Source organism: Centrocercus urophasianus, unplaced genomic scaffold, assembly GCF_019232065.1.
Source record: "Centrocercus urophasianus isolate 14NV4802_14NV808 unplaced genomic scaffold, USGS_Curo_1.0 seq_19, whole genome shotgun sequence".
Taxonomy (NCBI): Eukaryota; Metazoa; Chordata; class Aves; order Galliformes; family Phasianidae; genus Centrocercus; species Centrocercus urophasianus.
Window position 1 is genome coordinate 894956 of NW_024884744.1, and position 20493 is coordinate 915448.

At 43.2% G+C, this 20493-nt stretch overlaps 1 protein-coding gene across 2 annotated transcripts in view; it reads right to left on the minus strand.

Annotated features, from left to right (window-relative positions):
- The window catches only part of PLCH1 (phospholipase C eta 1), a 62553-nt gene that overhangs the window by 21327 nt on the left and 20733 nt on the right, over positions 1 to 20493 (minus strand). For both annotated transcript variants that reach the window (XM_042821168.1, XM_042821167.1), the window contains exons 3-10: positions 14809 to 14955; positions 14219 to 14462; positions 11610 to 11739; positions 8914 to 9084; positions 3931 to 4024; positions 2536 to 2739; positions 2122 to 2242; positions 629 to 800 (exon numbers count right to left, since the gene is read on the minus strand). In XM_042821168.1, the coding sequence (XP_042677102.1) occupies positions 629 to 800; positions 2122 to 2242; positions 2536 to 2739; positions 3931 to 4024; positions 8914 to 9084; positions 11610 to 11739; positions 14219 to 14462; positions 14809 to 14955 (1283 nt within the window). The remainder of the gene's footprint in view (positions 1 to 628; positions 801 to 2121; positions 2243 to 2535; positions 2740 to 3930; positions 4025 to 8913; positions 9085 to 11609; positions 11740 to 14218; positions 14463 to 14808; positions 14956 to 20493) is intronic.

Consider the following 20493-nt stretch of genomic DNA (forward strand, 5'->3'; position numbering starts at 1 on the left):
ATGCAGCTGGTGAACCATGAAAATAGTTTCATTTCATTTCATGAACTACTGCTCATAGCAGTGTGAGGGGGCAATGCATGAAAATGCATGTTTTCAGACATTTTTACATCACTCCAAAGCACTACATACAATCTTTCCTTCTGTAAATTTTCTAGATACTTCAGGAATATGAACAATAGGGAAAAACACCCGCTAACAACAAACTTCAGAAAAAGAGAAAGCATCAGGTAATTGCCACATTTCCTCCTATTCATAAGGATGTGTTTTTTACCACATCCCTGTTTTCTTCACTCAGTGCTACGGATTAAAAAAAAAATAATAATCAGCATCTCTGAGTTCAAGACCCTTAGATAAGGTGCTGAAGAAGCACAAAGAATCTTGTATACCTTACCGTTGATATAACTGCCCTGTTAAAACACTCACAGAAATGTTCTGGGCCACTTGCTGAGGCTAGAGTTTAGAGAGTTTTATATCAGTATCTCTGTGAAAAGCTTGGAATTTTAACTTACTGCATCTGTGCCAATCATGGTGGCACAGATAAAACTTATTCCCCAAAGCCAAAGACACACAGTAAATACCAGGCGCTGCCTCCCATTAGATTTCCAACGTGCCATCAGTAGCAAATTACCTTCACTAGGATTTTCCCTTTCAAGTTTTGAGGGCTAGGAAGCTGCCTGGAATCTCCGGTGACTACAGATGACAAGTCCAGTTTGTCACCAAGTATCTCCTTCAAGTACTGAGCAATCTTCTTTTGCTGCTGAATACTGCAATGGTTTTCAATAGACAGTATCACCGGGAACCTAGAAACAAAACCCCAGACAGTGACATAACGGTGCTTTAGGAGAGGAGACCCGCACAGCTGACCACAAACCATCCTGAGCAGATTGCTCTCACACTGTCAGCAGCCTGGAAACAAATTCCCCTTGCGAGGGAGGACTTTGCACATGAACTCCCAAATCCCCGTGCAGTCAGAATCCCTTTGACAGTCGCTGCAGGAGATTCTGCCCCCATCCCCATCCCACAAGCACACAGGTGCCAGTGTCTGATCACTGAGCGTGAGCCACAGACCAAGGAACGCACCATGAAACTCCTCAGCAATGCAGTGCCTTGCTATTCAGACATTACAATATTCCTTTGCACTCTTTGCTCTTCATACACTGCAATAACCAAGTGCCTTGAAATCCACAGATTCAATGGACTTGTTAACATCTCCCTGTTCATCTTCCAAAGGCTTTATGATAGCAGCAAGATCAATTTGCTTTTGTCTGAACTGCAACTACAGCGAGCCAGACCAAATCTCTGAAGATGACCAGACTGGGGAGCAGCAGAAATACTTGGCAATACTTTCCAGAACACTCTCACAGGCTCCAGGAATTTTCAGTTAATGTTTTCTGAGCTAGAGACATTGTTTCTGTACATAAAGGCTTAATTCTTCCAAAAACTTGCCCAGTTCTTTTTTAAACTCTTGGCAGAGCCAAAATTGTAAGGCAAGGAACCGCAGAGCCCAACCACACACCAAATGAGGATGCAATTCCTCCAGTCCTTTATTCTCTCCAAGCTACTCAAAATTCTACATGCCTACTCATTATCTTCTGAGACTGCTGTGTATATATACAGCCCAACTCCCAACTATTTTGATAATAAATTTTGTTATATAGTAACCACAGAAAGCAAATTAGAATTTAAACATTACCTCTCATCTCTGTATTATAAGACAGCTTTACTACGTTCCTACTGAAATAAAGCATTTCCTTAGGTAGAGAGCAGCACAGCACTGATTTTCAAGGAGAATTTCCCAGGGGAAATGAGTGGGAAGTTTTGCTCAAACAAAGACCCAAGATAATCACTAGATACTGAACAGCCCCAGACTGCTCAAAGAACAACCGAGTTAAAAACACACGAAAGGTCTTCCTAACTTCAGCTGAGCTTTCAAGCTCCCCTGACAGTATTGTTCAGGAAGTTGAACAATAAATAGGATGCAGGCAATAAACAGAGAACAGAATCAGCTTTTTAACTTCTCAGAGTGTTTCACGGACTACTCATACTTTCTGGTTTAATTTTGACATGAGATTAATTACACAAAACAGGTAGCTCTAGCTTCAAAACCAACTCTCCACTTACTCATTTTTGATGAAGGCATACTTATTGATGGTTTCTGCCACATCACGGAAGAATATTTTAGAGGTAAGTGTGTATCCATGATGCACTACTGGCTCTCCATCTGGACCATCCCAGCAATCCACTGTTAAGACAAAAAAAGCTTCATCTTAAGAGAAGCCCATGATCTTATATTTTTCCGCTAATCTTGCCAATGGAACTCATGAACACAACTATGCAGGCCTCAGAAGTTTCACTCCATCTATTCAATCTACTCTGATTAAGTTCAAATTAACAAGCCACATTTTTATTAAATGAAAATCTTGCAACTGGTTTTTATCTGAAATTAACAAGGCAGTAAAACGTGGCCGCTTTAGGTCTGTCACTCACTGTGCTGAAAATACCTCTCACAACTAGCAAGTTATACTACACACATACCTTCAATACATCGACAACCATCCTGCAGCACTCGTGCATACATCTCCACTCTGGACTGGGACAGCAGCTGGTCTCCTGTCAGGTACGTGTTGTGGGACGAAGCGATGAAGTAGTTACAAAGGGGCTGATCCATATCTTGATGCACTTCACAATGCAATGGATTGAAAACATCACAAGCAGGACTGCGCATGAAGTTGGTGAAACCTTTGAACAAAGAAACAGTTCTCCAAAGATGCCACGCAAACAGCTTGCACTCCAGTGGTTGTTTTTTCTATTTATGTATATGGTGTTAACTCCTGTCCCCCCAGACTGATGAATCACACAGCACGAATTGATCTTCCTGTACCCCATATTTTCACCATGTAAGTTAGATTTTTGGGACTTGCCTCTTTCTCTGCAAACTGAGGATGGTGCACAGCATCAATCTACTGCTGGTAAGAACACAGCTCATTTTTTATTTTATTTTTAAATCCCGTGGGAGTTCTAGCACCTTTGAGAAGAACACTCCCAAGACCCAAACCTTGTCCCCAGACCGTTTTTAAAAAGCTCTGAATTAGAAAATAAAGTATAATCTAGAAAAACACATTCATGACTGCCAAAAAACTCCACACAATCAGCAAGTATTTGCAAAACATGGCATTGAAATGAGCCTGTTCAGAATTAACCAATTAACAACCAACAGCAAAAACAGAACGTCGGGTGCAGCCTCCCCACCTCAAGCACTGCACAGAGGAACTTCCCCACTCCTACAGAAATCTCCAAGCAAATTATTCTGCTTCATGAAAGCTACCTTCTGGGCAAATTAACAGACCATAGCACTTAATCTGCTTCATTCCAGTTCAGATGTGGATTTGATACTAAGTTGAATTTTGAATAAACAAACCATCCACAATTGCTTTAGCAAACAAGCATAAGTTACTAAAAGAATTCATTAACAAAACTCAAGGAAAATGCAACTGATCTTCTGTTACTTCACATAAGCATAAACCAATGGACCATACAGTAGAGGTTAAGCATAACTCAGTGGACCATACGGTAGAGATCCCAACTATACACAGAGCAGAACACAAACTTTGCTTTTGTTACTTCGTTAGAACATATTGTACTACAAATTACATATTGTGTTGTGTTTTAATACACAGCTAGCAATAAATTTACACAAGCCTGAGGCATCCAAATTAGTCTGTTATACAGCAACATATTGTAGCCACGATGCTGGCTGTTGATACTGCCAGGCATAATTCAGCCCACCTACTCCTGTCTCTCCTATTTCATTAAAATGCACACCTATGCAGCTGACTGCTATACAGGCTACATGAAAACACTGATAAAGCCCTTCTATTCCACTGTAATAGATCAGGACATAAAGTTAATTTAGAAATCAAAAGGCTTTACCTTCAATCCCAAGAACATTCTGCTCCTTGTTTTCTTCTGATACTTCAAACTTCTGTATGATGTCAAGACAATATTCTGGTGTCACATTACTCATCTGCACAGAAAAATACAGTGTTGGTACATTTACTTTTCCTACTATGTGACCAGCATGTCAAAATCTACCCCAGAGCAGTTTAAAATCTTGTAATCAGACACCAAGTTGAGTCAATTAGGGAGGGAACAGCCAGCAATCCTACTGTAAAAGGACTTGATTTTTGTCAGTGCTCCACCAGCCTGGTGGCTCTTACCTTTTAGGAGAAAAATAGGAATGAGAGGTAGTGGTCACTGCTAACAGCTGTGTCATTTCAGTTTAAAAGATTGAAGAAAATAGCAGTCAAGCACAACTGACAATAGTGGTGCTGGGCAATAGTGCTGCAATGAGAACTGTGATGCACTATTCCTCAGTGAAACCTACTTAGACATGCGAAAAGATCTGCAGGGTTTGATTTCATTTTCCAGTATTTTCCACTCCTGTGATTTCATTACTTTCAAGAGACTTCACTCTCTAGCAGAGTAATATACAGGCTCTGAGATAAATAATTAGATTCCAAAACGAAAAACAGCAGTCCTTCTGAAACAAGTAGGAGTTTTGTCATCAGCTCCAGCACGTTCCCAGTCAAGGTCCTGACTCATGAGGTCAGAGCATGCTCACGTTTCCTCTGAAACTAGAGGAAAGCATTTTTCATCACACCCACCATCTTTTTTCACCCGCGTCCCCATAAAGCTGTATGGATCCAATGTGAAAACTCAGGTTGGGTGCACTTTATTCCCTCTACTAATTATATCACAGAATGATAATAACGACACTGAACTTTGGCAGCTCATTCATACCACTGCTCTGTTTACTGTTTGCACACTTGGCAAAGTCAGCTCAAACACCCTTCTGCAAATCAGTGTGAGGAGCAGTCTGGAAGCAGAGGAACATGTGCTCTGGTCCCCTCTCTTACCCACAGTGAGATCTCTGGTAGCACGGCTGCTTCAGGCAGAGGCAGGAGTGAGACTGCTCACCCTGCAGATCCTGCAGCCTTCACTCTTTAAGACAGAAAACAGCCCCTTTGTGAACCCTGTCCAAATGGACTCCTCTCTCAGATGGAAAACCAGTTCCATCCAATCTGCTCCATCTGTAGTCTCCAACTAATTTGCTCTTTCCATTATTTCCTATAGCTCAGCGTTCCCAGCACTGGCATTCAACAGCATGGAAATCTTCCCAGTGCAGGCTGATTATCTGGATCTGGTCTTCTGTAAGATCCTGATCCTACCAAGAGTGGAGCTCTCCCTAAGAAATGTGGGCACCATGACCAACCATACCTCATAGCACCTACAAGGCTACAGCTTGAACATGAAAAATTAGCAGAGAAGGGGAAAAAAACCAAGCAACTAGATGTGTCAACATTAGAAACGTAGTAACAGAAGGAAAGCAAGTGAGCAATTCAACACATAGGGTAAGGCAAGCTGAAAGAAGTGTTAATGTGGAGAGAGATTTTCCAGTCCTTCCACCCTTCAGCCTTCCCTTTGCTTTTCCTCTTGCCCAGGGAAGCACTGCTCAGCCTTGTCCAAACAGTTCATTTATGTCTCCTAGCTAAGTCAACATCATGAGACGCCTGCTGGAATTGCACGGGAGAATGGGAATGAGAACAATTTGATAGAGAAAATAACTGATTATCCCAGCTCAAGTAGATGTCACTGTTTGAGTGCACGCACCATTCAGAGCAGCCCTTCTTCAGCAGAGACTGACAAGAATGACCATTTTCATTATCCCATGCCACTCCTTGACAGGCAAGAGCACAGTATTCATGTGCTCTAAGAATGAAAATGTCTAGCCCAAAGCAGCATCTGTCAAGGAAACATAATCTGATTTGTGCTTTTTAACTGTAGTTTGAGAGATTGAGACTTAGGAAACTAATACAAATTTATTTTCATTACGTTTTTCATTCTTTCACTAGAAAGAATGTCAAATGGTAGCGAATATCCTGGTGTGCATTTAGATGCAAGGACTACCGAAGATGTTCTCTTCCAGAAACAGCAGAGCACTTCAGAACTAAGAACAGGAATCACCCTTGTTTTCCATATTCTCATAGGAAATGAAATGAAATAACGTGAAGTAGAAGAACAGTTAGAAAACAAAGAAAGTAGAAATTAAACTGCCAGTGACAGGTGTATCCAGATAGGATGCCAACCCATGAGCCTGCGTCAGCCTGGAAGTTTAGCCTCCAGTTGTTAATAGTTAATTATTCTTTAAGAAAATCAAAATATATTTCATTAAAGCAAATCCCTACATCAACATCTTACATCTGAACTGAGATTGGAAGAAAAATGTCATGATATATGGAGTTATCACCTCAATCAGTAATACTTATTACTCCTTTATATAAGCACAAGAAGTGGAATAGGGCAAGCATACAACAAGCAGTAAACTTTCCTGGAGCATGCAGAGAATGTTGCTGGAGGCAGGATCTCAGCAGTTGGCCGTTTTCTCAGCACAGATGTGAGGTATAGTGCAAAGTAACTGATCCATAGGAAAGCAGCAGGTGGCAAGCAGGCATGCAGGATACTCCCTTCTTGCAGTCTTACTCTTATAGAACCAGAACCAAACGCTTCAGGTTTGCAACACCAAAGTGCATAACTTCATTAAATAATCATCCAGAGCAGAAAAGAGGTCTCTGCTGACTGTGAAAGAAAAGCACTTGACGTGACATGAATACAGCAGCAAGGAGGGAAGGACAAACAGCAACCTCACGTTGAGAGTCTGCATACAGGACAGCATCGCTAGGGGGCCCGAATCAGTGGGGCAGCATGAGACCAGTCTCTATATTGGGCAGATCCAGAGTGGCCAGCCACCACAAAGCTGTTCTTCAACAGGGAAGAGAGTGTATGCAGAGCTTATTTTGTCAAGAACTTAAAGCCAAGTATGAGATGCCATCAGTCAAAAGCCCCTGGAGACCTTGCCACAGAAGTGATCTGTCATTTAGCAGGGGAGCAACTTCCAAGCTCATATCGATTTATCAGGAAAGGGCACTCCCAGTGGGACAGCAATCAGACATGCAGATATGACTGCACATCCAGGGATGTTCCTCCCTCACAGCCACTTATGGTTAAGAAGACTGCAGTACCTTCCAGGAAACCAGCCTATTTTTTGCCTGTTTTCTGCTTCTCTGACATTTGAAGCCATACAATTGCAATTTCAATGAGCTGAGTTTAACTGCAATTAAGTGGAAGTAATCTGTTTCACAAGCTCTTGGGTAAGGGCAACAGGGAATTCTTAAAAAAAAAAAAAAAAAAAAAAAAAAAAAAAAAAAGAAAGAAAACCAAGCCATCAGCTTAGCAAGTTAACAAAAAAGCCCAAACCCTTTTATTCCATCCTCATATTCAAAAGCCTCGCCAAAAGAGTAGCAGATGGAGTTGGACAGACTGCCCACACATTGCCAAGCAGCTAGACAAGAGCAAAAGCTGTATGAGGTTTGGTTGGAGGCACTTCAGTGCTGCATTATGATTTGAACCACCACCAGCTTTTGAAGGCAATCTTGCCTCACCTGAGATCACTGACATCATATCTGCGTTCTGAAAACACAGAAGCATAAATTTGCTTTAACATTTGATACTAGGAAGTGAGAAGACAAGGGAAGAGGCAAAGAAAGTGCAAGGTGTTGCTGAAGAACATTGCCTAGAGATTCATCTCAGGAGGTCATGCTTCCTTTTGCAGGGGGGAGGGAAGAAATGTTGAGAGCGTTACTGCTCATAGGTCATTCTGCACTCAGGATTTCGAGTAGTGCGCAGACAGGATGGGTGCAGTATTCCAGACTTGACTGTCAACTTGCTTTTTCTGCTGCATCAGTACTTCCGTGATGTCCTCATGCACTCACAGGTCTAAGTCTCTCAGTGCCTTCTTCTACCACTGTTCTTGAGCAGCTCCTGAGCTCTTCAGCATCTCCACACACATCTTCTTGGGAGCATTTGTTTCCCATTTGTTGTCTTTGTCAGTGGTGCTCCACTGAAGGGCGCCCAGGTAGAAGACAGTGATTTTAAAAAAAAAAAAAAAAAAAAGGAAAGAAAGGAAAAAGTAGAGAGCCGAGAAGACTTGGAACAGAGCATGAAGGGGAAGATCCAAATGCACTGTGCTTTGAAGCTGCAATTGGTAGAATTGCCAGGACCAGACTGCTTGCAGGAAATCCTCTGTGTTGAGGCTGTCAAAGCGAGATCAGTGATAGAACAATGTTCTGTGTTTCAGGGGAGCCTTCCCCTTTCAAGGGAAGAACTGAGGAGTTGTACATGCCATAGAATTGTCCTAAGAGTCAGCAGGGGAAAAATCAAGCAACAAAAAAGCAGAGACTTTTGATAATTTTATGGCAGGGATAACTCAGATAAAGCAGTTATTACAGGCAGGATCCCAGAATGGCACAGGACACTATCCTGTGATTGCAGGCAACACACAGCATCTGTACTCATGAAGCACAAGTAGGTTGGGGGTGTTAACACAGAGGTTATTGTGGAACAATATTCTCTGCACGGATCCAAGAGGTGGGCAAACAACACAGGACCAACTGCCAGAAGTAAACATGAGTGCTAGTGTTCCTCACTGTCTAGCATACCAGTTTTCTCCAAGAGTTCCACAGACAACTTCCGTAGTTCAGTGATCAGTTTCTTCCCAGATAGGCAGGAAAGCCTCCACTGGATCAACACATTTAGGCATGGCTAGAGATTTCTTCCAGGTGCTGCCCCTTCTTCTACCACATTGTAACAAAAAAAAGCTCAGATTGTTTCTAGAAGCATTTACATCTATTGTTAAACAAAAAAGGAAACCCATATTTCTTCCCAAATTCCATAGTGGGAAAAGAACCCACAGTTCTTTCCCAAGTGCTCCATTCTAAAGTTTTTTCACACCACTTTTTCCCTATACTTGAATTGATTTATAAGCATGTAGATATGTATGAATATATATTTCCATACCTTCTGTTCCACCTTCAGAAACTGAGCAAGTTCTTCAACGGTGAGGTGATCTTTCTTGTCACTGTAGCTTAGGAGCAGTAAGTAGAGGTCTCGACGCAAGGACATCATCTTGTAAAACACTGAAAATTCTTCAAAATTTAGAGTCCCTTGGTTTTCATCTGTGTCAGCTTCCTAAGAGGAAAAGATGGGTAAGCATGCTGGATGCAGGTGAATTCAAGGAACAAAGCAGAACAAGAGTTATATGTAAGAACAGACATTTAAACAATTCGAATCCGCAGGCTCAAATCCTAATACACACAGTATTATCATTTTGCTGTTATTTTAGCCTATCTATTGCATTTTTGGGTGAAAACAGCACTACTGCGGATCCCTACGAAGGTCTCAGTTCCACCTTCAGTTTTGAACTTGTTTCCCATGTAAAGAAGCATGCCCTGGGCTTTTTTTCTGATCTACTGCCCTCCTTCATGTCCTGCAGTTCTGCTGGATTATAACATAGCAAGGAACATTGTAATTTCACCCCTTAGCCTCCTCTAACAGAGTTTGACATTTAAAAACATTCAAAACAAGGCCACAGTCTTAAATTAATGGTAATTCAAACTGCAGCACTCTGATCCCCCTGTCAGCTCTCCACAGGGGGTCCAAGACTGCAGCAGCAGTAAGACTGCACACCGAAATACAACCCCAGCAGCCCCAGTCTTGATTACAGTTTTTTGTTTATGCTTAGAGGTAGGAAGAGAAGAAAACAGTACTTAACGTATGTTAATACAAGCTTTTCACTGTGAACATCTGCCTAAGAGGATTGCTTTGGATTTTCAAAACAAAGAATATATTCTGGAGAACTGCTGTCAAACATTATCTAGGTCTCCACAATAACCAAACTTCAGGAAAGCTGCAGCTCCTATTGAGTTTCAGAGTGTAAGCAGATGACAAAATGAAAGTGTATCAATGTGTTAATGTTCCTAGAATAATCCCTTTTATTCATAGATGTAATACAATCCTTTCTCTCTCATTATAATAAACCCCCTTGTTGCCCTCAAAGCAGTGTTAAAAAGGCAGGGTTTGCTACTATGCAAGTCAGAATGCCTTCTCTGCAGTCCTAACATTGACTTCTTTGGGCCTGATGGCTTGTCTCTGCACTGGTTCAAACAGAAATCCCTCTCCAGAAGGAGTAAGCATCTCCATCTCATTATCACTTCTTCCTTCTCAAGAAAGCTCTACCAGTTCATACCCAACCTCCTTCTGGAGCAAAGGAGCCCATCTAATAGCAGATGCAACGAGCAGGCCTGGTCTGCTTTACATTCCAAAGATGACATTTTACTTTCCCTTCACAGAAGCTGCTTCATTCATACTCAAGCCTGCCCTAGGATGGGAGGCACCGTTTACACCACTGACTCCCACCAAGTACAACCAACCAAAGCAGCAGCCCCACGCTCTGGTCCTCAGTGCAGGACAGACCTACTCTGCTTTGTGAGCCCAGCCATCCCTGTGGAGCCAGAGATGCTCCCCCAGAGAGCTGCTGGTGCTCGCCCCAAAGCTCTAACCCTGCCTCACAAACAGCATCAACTGCAGCTGACCAAGTGCAAGAGCCATGCAGGACAGCTAGATATAGGGCTGAGGATTTGTCCCAGAGTTACTTTGCCCTTCTCTATTGGTTCCCTGGAGGTTGTTAGCAATTGCCTTACCTCATTCTTTAGCACTTTAATAATCCAGAGCAAACTAATTGCCTATTTCCTATTAGCACATAGCTTCCCAATGGTCTACTTCTCCTGCAACAGCCAGCAATATCTGCAAACTAAGGAACTCAAGGAGCTGCATTTACCACACTTTGCTAGTGCTACTGTCATCTGAGCTTTAAATTCAGATCACAGCAAGTAAGCCAAGAAGAAATTCATTCCCAGCTATCTGGTGTTGACTGTGATTTTAACACCACCTCCCCACACCTTAAACGATGTTTATTGCTTGTGAGAACAAACACAATTCAAGTTCACCTCCGCATCACAACCCTACCAGTCAATGCTTCCCAAACCCTTGCAGTGACCTACACTCCACGAGATGCATCTCTAATGCTGACTTTATGCCAGACAAATAATGCATTTTTGACCACACAAGATTCTCCCTCCTCCCCATGTTTTGTAGCAAACTGGATTCTGGGTAGCACCGTTTTTTGAAGTTACAAAAATTTATTCTGCTTTCCATTATGCCTTGGATTGTCTTTCCTTTCCTACAGTGTAAACAAATGGACTGGTGGAAAATAGCAACTGTTTTCACACAATAGACATAAAAAATTGATTCTGGCTAGGAGAGGAATTTTTAAAAGACTGTAATTACTTTCATAAAGCCAGTTTCTATTAAATATTTTTCCATAAAGGAAATGAAAAAAAAATTTCAATAGAACAACTTTATTGCCTATCAATGCCAGCTAGAATAATTCAGTTCATAGCAATGAAAACAACAATGCATTTTAGAAAGTACTATTAATGAATACTCTTCTATGAAGCATTAATGAATTCAATTCTATGTAGCCTGTTCTGTTAAGCCAGCATTCTGATGCATCTTTGTCCATAAAATGACATGACTTTGGAAAAATGTGGAACGGAGGACACACTTTTATGTCCAAACTTCCAGAGCCTGTTCTGGATCTGACCAGACACAGCACTGTCTCACCCCAATAACAGTGGGTGTTAGAGGTCACCAACCTGAAACATCTGCCGCACCTTCCTGCGGGGCAGGTTCACATTCAGCTTGTGCATCAGCTGGTGGATCTCTTCAATGTTCAGCAGGCCATCTCCGTTCTTGTCAGCTTCCTCAAAGGTTTGCTTCACCCAGCTGCAAACACGTCAAGGAAAGGTACGAGAGGGTGATCTCCCCTTGGAAGAGGGAAGCAGAGCAGTTGGGCAGGTAAGGGACAAGACCCAATCTCAGGAGCATAAGAGTTCCCCAGCTCCTTAAATTCTGCTAGGGAGAAGAACTGAGCATCATTCAATCCAGCTGTCACAAACGTGCCTTCCAAGTCAGAGCTTCTGAGCAAAACAGGTGAATTAAAATATCCCACCACCTTTGTTAGAGATGTTGGGGTATGCCATGAAAAACTCCTTGCTGGCAAAGACCTGATGCTATCTACATCGTACTCCCCGTGCTGATGCCAGACCAAACATTTTCTTTTTTACTACTGTATGTTTTCTGGTACAGCTTGCTATTGCACCATCTAGCTGGTAGAACCAAGATTGCTGACACACATAGAGTTAGTATCTCAGGGCAACTGGTTTGATGACTCACAGGATGCAAGCCCAACAGCCATCTGTGTACCAGAGATCACATTAATCCAATGCAAAGGGCTGGAATAAAGACTCAACCAAACCAGGCAAAGTATGCTATTATAAGCCAGAGGTTAATGAGAGCCTCAGTAACAATTAACCACTCTTGATTTTCCATGTTCTTTCCTCTTAGACTATTGTACATTTATTTCATCTGTGTACTTAGTCATTCTTTCATCTCTGTAGAAATCCTTTGACCACTGCTTTCTCTCCAATATTTCTACCCTCACGTTTTTGCCACATGTCCCAAAGAGCAGCAAGTCTATGAAGTAATAATTTGTGCAGAGAAAAAGGACAGCAATTATACATTTAGGACGAAATGACATCAAAGCTAGCAGCTGCCAAGATCAGAAAGCAGGACTTGGTTCTTCACACTGTAGAGATGAGCTATATGCAATGACATTTCCTAGGATGTCCTGAAGATGTGTGTGTGCTTGAACCAATTTTCATCCTTAACCTTGCTATGGACAGCAGTTTCATTTTAAATACTTAAAACTGGTACCAGTTTATGACAATTATTTCCAGCTTCCAGTTCACAATACTCGTCCCTTCACTCTCTTATTTCTGACATTAGCTTCTCCTCTAAGAACGTACTCAGCATAGTTTTCAAGTATTGCTACACTTGCTCTGACATTTTTATGCACTTCCCTTAATTTCGCCTGAACTTCTCCGCTTTTTAAGCAGTAACTTTTAGCCCCTTTTTGAGCATATATCCCTCAGCAGCTTTTGCTAAGCTCTTGCTCAAACTGGAACTGTAACATGGTTGTTTGTGTGCTGTCTCCAAGCTGCTGCATTTATAACACAGACGAGGTCTGAAGGGATGTTTCACCAGCAGAGAACATACAGCAGATACGTGCAGCTCAGAGAAGCCATGGATAAATATAGCAAGCTGAGTATGTGTGCAACAGAGCATGCAATATATCCCTCAAATGGATCTGTGCATCAGAATTAACCACTGAAAGTATAAACTTAAAACATCTACTGTGTCTGTGTGCCGGAGGAATATTTACAAATGATCACTGCAGCCTTCTGTGAGGCAAAAAAGAGACAAGATAACAATTGTTATCAAGATAAAGTGCTGATTTTGTATTTTTTGTTAGAGGGAAGAGCATTCTTTGTACTTAACATGCTGGTCTGCTCTCCTGCAGAAGAAAACAAACCAGGAAAATACTCAGGGAACATAATCTTTACATAATCTTTGCAAGAAGTTCATTTGGGTTACTAGGCTACAAAAATGCTTAAGGAGTTCTAAAGATTTGTGCTTCTGACAAACACTGGAGGCTGCAATGTAGACACATATCTGACACACATCACATAAGAGAAACGGAGGGCCACAAGTTACTGGTTGTTTTACCAAAGGACTGAAAAAGTTTAGAATTTCAACTGGGTAAAGGCTAAGAAATTAAAGTTTTCAACCAGTAAATAACTTGAATGCCTTCTAGTAAACCTTGCAATTTGAAGCAGGAGAATAAAAGCACAGCTGAGCAAACAGAAGATGACATAAATCCTTCCGTGATGGACATCTCCAGACACAGAAGCTTTACCAAGTGGTCAGTAGCACAGGAGCCCTCAGACCAGCCAGGCCACAGATACTTGCACACAAACAACACTGAAGAAAAACATGGAAAAAGAACAGCTACAGAGGAGTAACACTATTGCTGAACTGCACTGGAGGCTCGATCAAACTATCCTTTATAGTCATGCTGGGGTTAGTATTCAATGAGATAACCATAAATGTGTGTTCTGACACTTTGGTAGGGATTTCACTAACAAAATGCAGGACTGCCCGTGATTCAATGGAGTTTAATCCAGTCCCTAATGCACAGTTAACGGATGCATACATGTGCAGTACGACATGTCACACTTATCTAACATTTCCATCTCAATCAGTGGCAAAATTTTTGGTCCAGCTGGCAGGAGGCGAAAGAACACCCCATAGCAAATTCACTACAAAACAGGTAAGTACTGTGCTCAGGTCTGTAAAAGGATACTGATCGTGGGTTCTCTGCCGCTTAGCGAGCGAGTCTTCATCACTTATCCCAGCCATCAAATATTTCAGCCCTGTGATCCAGGTGCGAGCTTCCTCCGGGTTAGAGGTAATCAGATCCAGTGACTCCAGGTGGTTGCCATGGTAAATGGTAAAGCAGCAGCTCGGGTCAAAGTTCCCCTCTGCATGGCGGTGGAAGATTTCAGACTGACGGCCTTCGGTCACTTTGTAAATAGAATCGATGATAACTGTGGGGAAACGAGAAAACACAAACTGATATCCTTCTGTGGCCATCCGAGCACACTCTGCTTTTCAACAACTCTGCATTATTCAAGCTAGGAGTCATTAAGCTTTTTTAACATTAGATTGTAATAGGGGATCACTTTAAAATATGCAACTGATCCACAGAATGGCCAGGGTTGGAAGGGACCTCGAGGATCATGAATCTCCAACCCCCTGCCCCATGCAGGGCACCAACCTCCACATTTAATACCAGCCCAATTACTAGATCTAAAACACAATACTCGCTGTCCTATCTGTAATCCACACTTTAATACTCAACTTCCCAGGAAATTAAAAGGATTACAGATTTACTTTTTGCCTTTTCACTTTTTCTGGATGGTCTCCATCGGATGCAGGTCCTGTGCTCATCCAGGTAGAAGAGACGAACGAGCCCCTTGGTTCCACTCTTCAGCTTAACCATCTGAGTCCCAGACTGCATAACACTCATGCATCTTTCAACTGTGAAGCAGAACAGAGCAAGTTCAACTGAACAGCCATCTATTTCCACCAATAAAATGACATAGCGACTTTCAAACTTCTACTAGACATAAAACATTCGCCTTTCACCTTCAGTGTCAGCAAATGCAAGACACACTATTTCTTCTTCACAAGTTCTCCTTGTAAGAAAATAGAACACATCTGTCAAAACATCGTCACAGGAGTCAACAAAAATAAAATACTGAAAGGAAATATTTTATATTCCTTTTTTATCTTGTTCTATGCTTACTTCCTTCAAATATATATATAATATTATATATACTATAGTATATAATATTATATATATATTTAAATTGCTAGACATGTGCTGTAATTTTAAAAGCCAGCACTGCCAATTCTGAATGGCAAGACCATCGTTCAGTCCTCATTCCTTTGTGCTCAGTAATCCTTTACCTCGATTCTGACACACTTTGAACTGTTAATGGAATTATAAACACACAGTCCCACTGCGCTGCCACACACACAACTACAGCCTTCCTCTCCCGCTACCAAATTTCAAGCACACACTGTGATAGCTTCTTTTTATCTACCCATCCCATCTGGGATGATAGTCTTCCTCCTTGTTTTGGTTGCAGTAGACCCATCTCCTCCATTTCATCTCACCTCTTCCCTCCCACGCCTCTCCACGCACTAAGATCAAGATAACGTTTCGCCTTGATCTCAGTGCATAGCCGTGTTCTTAAATTACTTTCCTGTTTCTATCTGTCTGCAGCCTCTCCTCACTTGGTATCACTCCAAAATCGTCACCTGCTGATCTGCTTACACCCTGGCTGGCTCCCAAACACTGCCCAGCTCTGTCTTTACTCCTCATCATCCTCATCCTCTTCCTCAACCACAGCAAAGACCCTCACAGCCTCTTGTTCCCTGGGAGAGCCAGAACCAACAGATGGGTGGACTGGGCAGTGCTTTCAGATGAACCAGAAGAGATGGAAATGAAGGCAGAAACAGGTGCCATTGTCACCAAAGGGTACCCAAAGTGACCCATCATGGCTTTGACACAAAGCCACCCGCAGGTGCACAGAGCAGCAGGCAGCTATGGCTCCAAACAGCATGGAGGAGCAGCCTCAAAGAAGGAAGAGTACCTGAAGCAGCAGCAGTCCCTGCACACAGGACTGAGCCTCCCACTTCTGAACAAGTTCACTGCAAGCCTGCCTCCAATTCACCTTAATAAAATTGTCCTCCATAAAAGAAGATTGTGAGAGAGTGTGGACATGGAAACCCAAACCGCTACATTAATTTGGCAGGCAGGCTGCAGGCAGTATTTCACTGCTGGAGTGTTCTATTACAGCAAGGTTTTGGCTTAGAGGCTTAGCTACAAGCTACTCAACGCAGAGAATCCGCTTCTTTGCACCTAAGCCTATCAGTTACTAATAAGCCTCAAAGAGAAGTAATTCTCACCTAAGTCTTCCTATTAGCATTAGCTCACCTGTGAGGAAAACAGCTATTTCACTGAGCTGTTGTCGAGGACCACTAACAAAGGGCAGCAGAGAGGGCACTGCTTTTCCTTCATGTGAGAAAAGCAGATGGACCAGAATCAGATAATCGCAACAGACAACAACTGTACAATTTATGTGTCACTGTTTTAATTGCCCAAATATTACCATATCTTATTGATAAAAATAGATGCATTTCACAATACGTTTTCAGATACACTTCCAAATCAAATTTACATGAAAGATTTTAGAGCACTTCCTCACAAATACAGAAGGGAAGAAATCCTCTTTCCACCAAGATCTCCTCATTCTCCATTTCTCAAGTGCCATCTGCAATAAGCACCAATTCTCTGCTTGCACGTTCCCAGTTCTCAGAACATACCACCCAAATGAAAACACGTAATAAGAACAGTGGACACACAAGAAAGTTCACTGCATCATCCCCATAGCATACATGTTAACAGAAGGAATGCACTTTAAAGAAAGGTTTGGGGCAGCCTAAGTGCTACAGCATCCAACTTCAGGAGGTTATTTCCTCTTTCTCTCTAACTTACAAGCTACACCATCCTCTCTTTTCAGTTACTTATGAAACACAAGCACACCAAGAAAGGTCTTCCAAGCCTATTTGCAGCACACTGATTTCAGACTCCAGCCAGGCACACAGCTGAGATGGGCACCATGTATTTTCAGACAAAGCAATGACCATCACTCTTAGCAATACCACGTCTCATTGCAGGAGCTGCTCTGCTCCTTCGTTGAGCGCTAGGCTGAATGCTGACCCATGGGTGCCAGCTGCACCATCTCTGCCACATCCACGCTGTTCAGCAACTGGCAGAGCCCCACCACCAGGAAGGAAGGCATCCCAGCCTGCCAGCCCAGATGCTACCTGAGATATCACCTGTCCAGGGGATGCAATGCGTTCCACCTGACACGCTGCCCAACAAACCTCACTTATGTCAGAGATGCTAAGCTGGAGCTCTAATCCATAACCGTGTGCTGCCAGGTGTGTAACTTTACCCCATGCCTGCACAGGGATGATGCCACCTGCCTGAGCAAAGAAAGCTGCAAGTCCCACGCTTTTCACTGTGGGTCAGTGCAGGAGGTTACACAACACACACCGTTCCAACCATGCATGCTGATGTTTCCTCAGGCAGCTGAGCAGGATCCCACCTGCACCTCCTCCTGCAGGGAGCTCCAGGCAGCCATCTGACAGCACACACTGCTCTCTAAACAGCAGCCACTGGATCCATAGGGGACAGCCAACAAAACCACCCTGCTTACACAGAGCAGGCTGTGTGGCTGCTGTGTGCAAACAGCCCGCAAGCCCACAGGAAAGCCTCTGGAAATTAACACAGTGGGCCTTAATAAAGCCAACACAGTAAGATGCAAATATACCTAACAGCTTTAGGTACAACATCCTGCAAGTGAGCTGTGAGATTACTTGAGTTGCAAAGAAAAATAAGAGAAAGATAAACCTTATGGCTTCTCTCTCCTCCTGTCCACGTACACAAAAACAACACATAAAATAGTTCTTATTTCTCCCCATTGTACTACTATGTGTTATGAAATTAATATTTAGAAGTGCAACTGAAAGAGAAAAGGTTCCGTCTTGCTTTTATGGACTTAATGGTGCAGCCATCTGACAGAATAAAGAGATTAAATAAGGCATAAAGAGTATTTTCAAACAGACAATGAGAAGTGTAATTACTAAAGAGGATATAAATTGTATTTCTAAATTATATGCAGTCTGCATTAAGCCAACATTAAGCTTAAGGAGATGAAATAAAACCATAAAATAAACCTATAAAATGCAGAAGTTATTTTCAATTGTAACATCAGCTCCTCCCTCTGTATTCTGGCATTCCCCAGCTGTATGAGGCGAGTACTTCTAGTCCAGCTATGCATCTTGCAAACAGACAGCTTGCTTCTCTGCTCAGAGAGGAGTGACAGCAGACACCCTAGCAGCAGGAGCACTGCACAGCTCCTGAGGCCACCTCCTGCAATCCTGAAAGCAGGGGCACATCCTGCATGTCACCTCCACACCTGCACTGCTGCAGTCATCAAGGTGTGCTCCCACCTGCAGACTCTGCCTGGAGCACAGCGGCCATGATGCACAGCCACGTTCCAAAGCAATGGGGAGGGGGGAAAAAGAGCACTCACACCTCAGACCAGAGAACAGCATGCAGTTGTACCAGCGGGATCCAAGCAGTGAAGACATTCTGGATGAAACTACAAAAGTTCTATCTGAGCTCTCAGCATCCCACCTTGCAGCCACCTCTTGCTGTAAGTTGGCCATTGAACTAATGCTGTTGGGACTCACAGTCTCCCCACACCCACTGGAGAGCACACTTCATCCAAGTCCCACACAGCCACAGTAACATCTGGAACCCTGTGCAGCTTCCCTTTAACACCATCGTGCTGCTGATGGCTGGGTTGTTACATAACGAAGCACAGGATAACGAAGAGGGCAGAGCAAGCAATCTGCCTCCAGCCAGGAGCACTTCTAATAACCACATCTCATATTGCACACGGGATTTTAATTTGCTTTATGGTAACTCTCCCAACCCGTTACGTAACTTTAAGCATCTTACAGTGGCTTTAATCATCATCTCAGGGCAAAGTGCTGACATGAGATGGAGGACCTCTCGCACCTCTGCAAGCATGAAGCCATCCTCAGCCCCACCTGCAGCACTGCCTTTGGGGCTGCCAGGTCCCTGCAGTGCCCAGGAAAGCAGACATACAACCCAAAGAGGCCCCCACAGCACACCAACACAGTCTATGCAGATCATTAAGCCTGAAGAACTCGTGCCTGTACATTCACTAAATAACATGCAGGCAAAAAGTGGTTGAAGGTGGAGACCACCACCACACACCCTGCAGAAGGGGAGAAAAGAATTATTGCTGTAGTTTTAACCCTTAGGTCTGAGATCTGTCTGGTGTGAGCTTTTGTTTGTTAAAGAGACTTGGGAGTGAGAACTCCCAGCGGTTATGGTTTATGAGTAACATATATTTCATAGTAAGTACTGATCAGCCTCGCTCATTCAGATTTCCAGCTTGATGCTTCCATGAAAAGCAATTCAAACGATCTCTATATCTCTACCTATATTATATATATGCCCCAAGAGGAAAGCTTCTGCTCTATAGCTGGCAGATGCATGACAGCACTGAGCTACTGCTCCTGCCCTGGGAGCACCCAGAGTCCCTTCCTTGCCAGAAAAATCAGAAGAATGGGAGCAGGGAGAAGCCTGGGATGTCCTGAGGATTTTACTGGATCCACACCCCCAAATCCCATTCCTATTGTGAGATTATCTTTCACAGAGTATTGGTGCAATGCAGAAAATGCCTTGCTGGGACAGCACTGCACTTACAGGGCCCGGGATCCCCTTTTTGAGATCTACAGTTCAGCACCCAAACTGAAATCTGAGAGCACAGCCCCCAGACACAATGCATAATGCATGGTTTCCATCTCTGCTCAGGGATGCCTTCCCTCTGCCAGCACAGCGGACTTCTCACTGTTATCTTCAAGAAACTGGCCCAGCTTTCATTCCAGCAGCACTGGGGCAAGTAGCCTAGAAGAGACTCTTGGGCAGGGGCAGCTGTCCTGCTGTGGAACCCCACAGTCCTGACTGGTCCCAGGGCTCCAGGACCTCAGCTCCAGTCTCTTTGTGAAGCAAGAGCCCAGACAGGGCACCAGTGCCAACAGGGAGCTCAGGGAATGGCAGAACAACAGGTCATAGGGAACATCCCTGCTGCTGGCTGCTGAAATACAGGGTCTCCGAGATCATCTCTCCTTCAGAAACAGGTTCCATCAGAGCTGCTCAGTTTGGGAGCTCTGGAGCTTCTGCTGCACAGGATGGCTGAGGGCTACTGAATTTCCTACTAAAAGTAAGGAATTGCTCCTTTATTAACAGCAAAAGGTGCAACCACTTAACCACAGAGATGGCCAGCTGTCAAAATACATCACATCATTAGAGTAAACAAGAAGCATAGACTTAAGCAAACATAGTTAACAGGCTCTCACATCCTAATCCTCCTCATTGCAAGAGGATCCCTAGGCACAGAAATT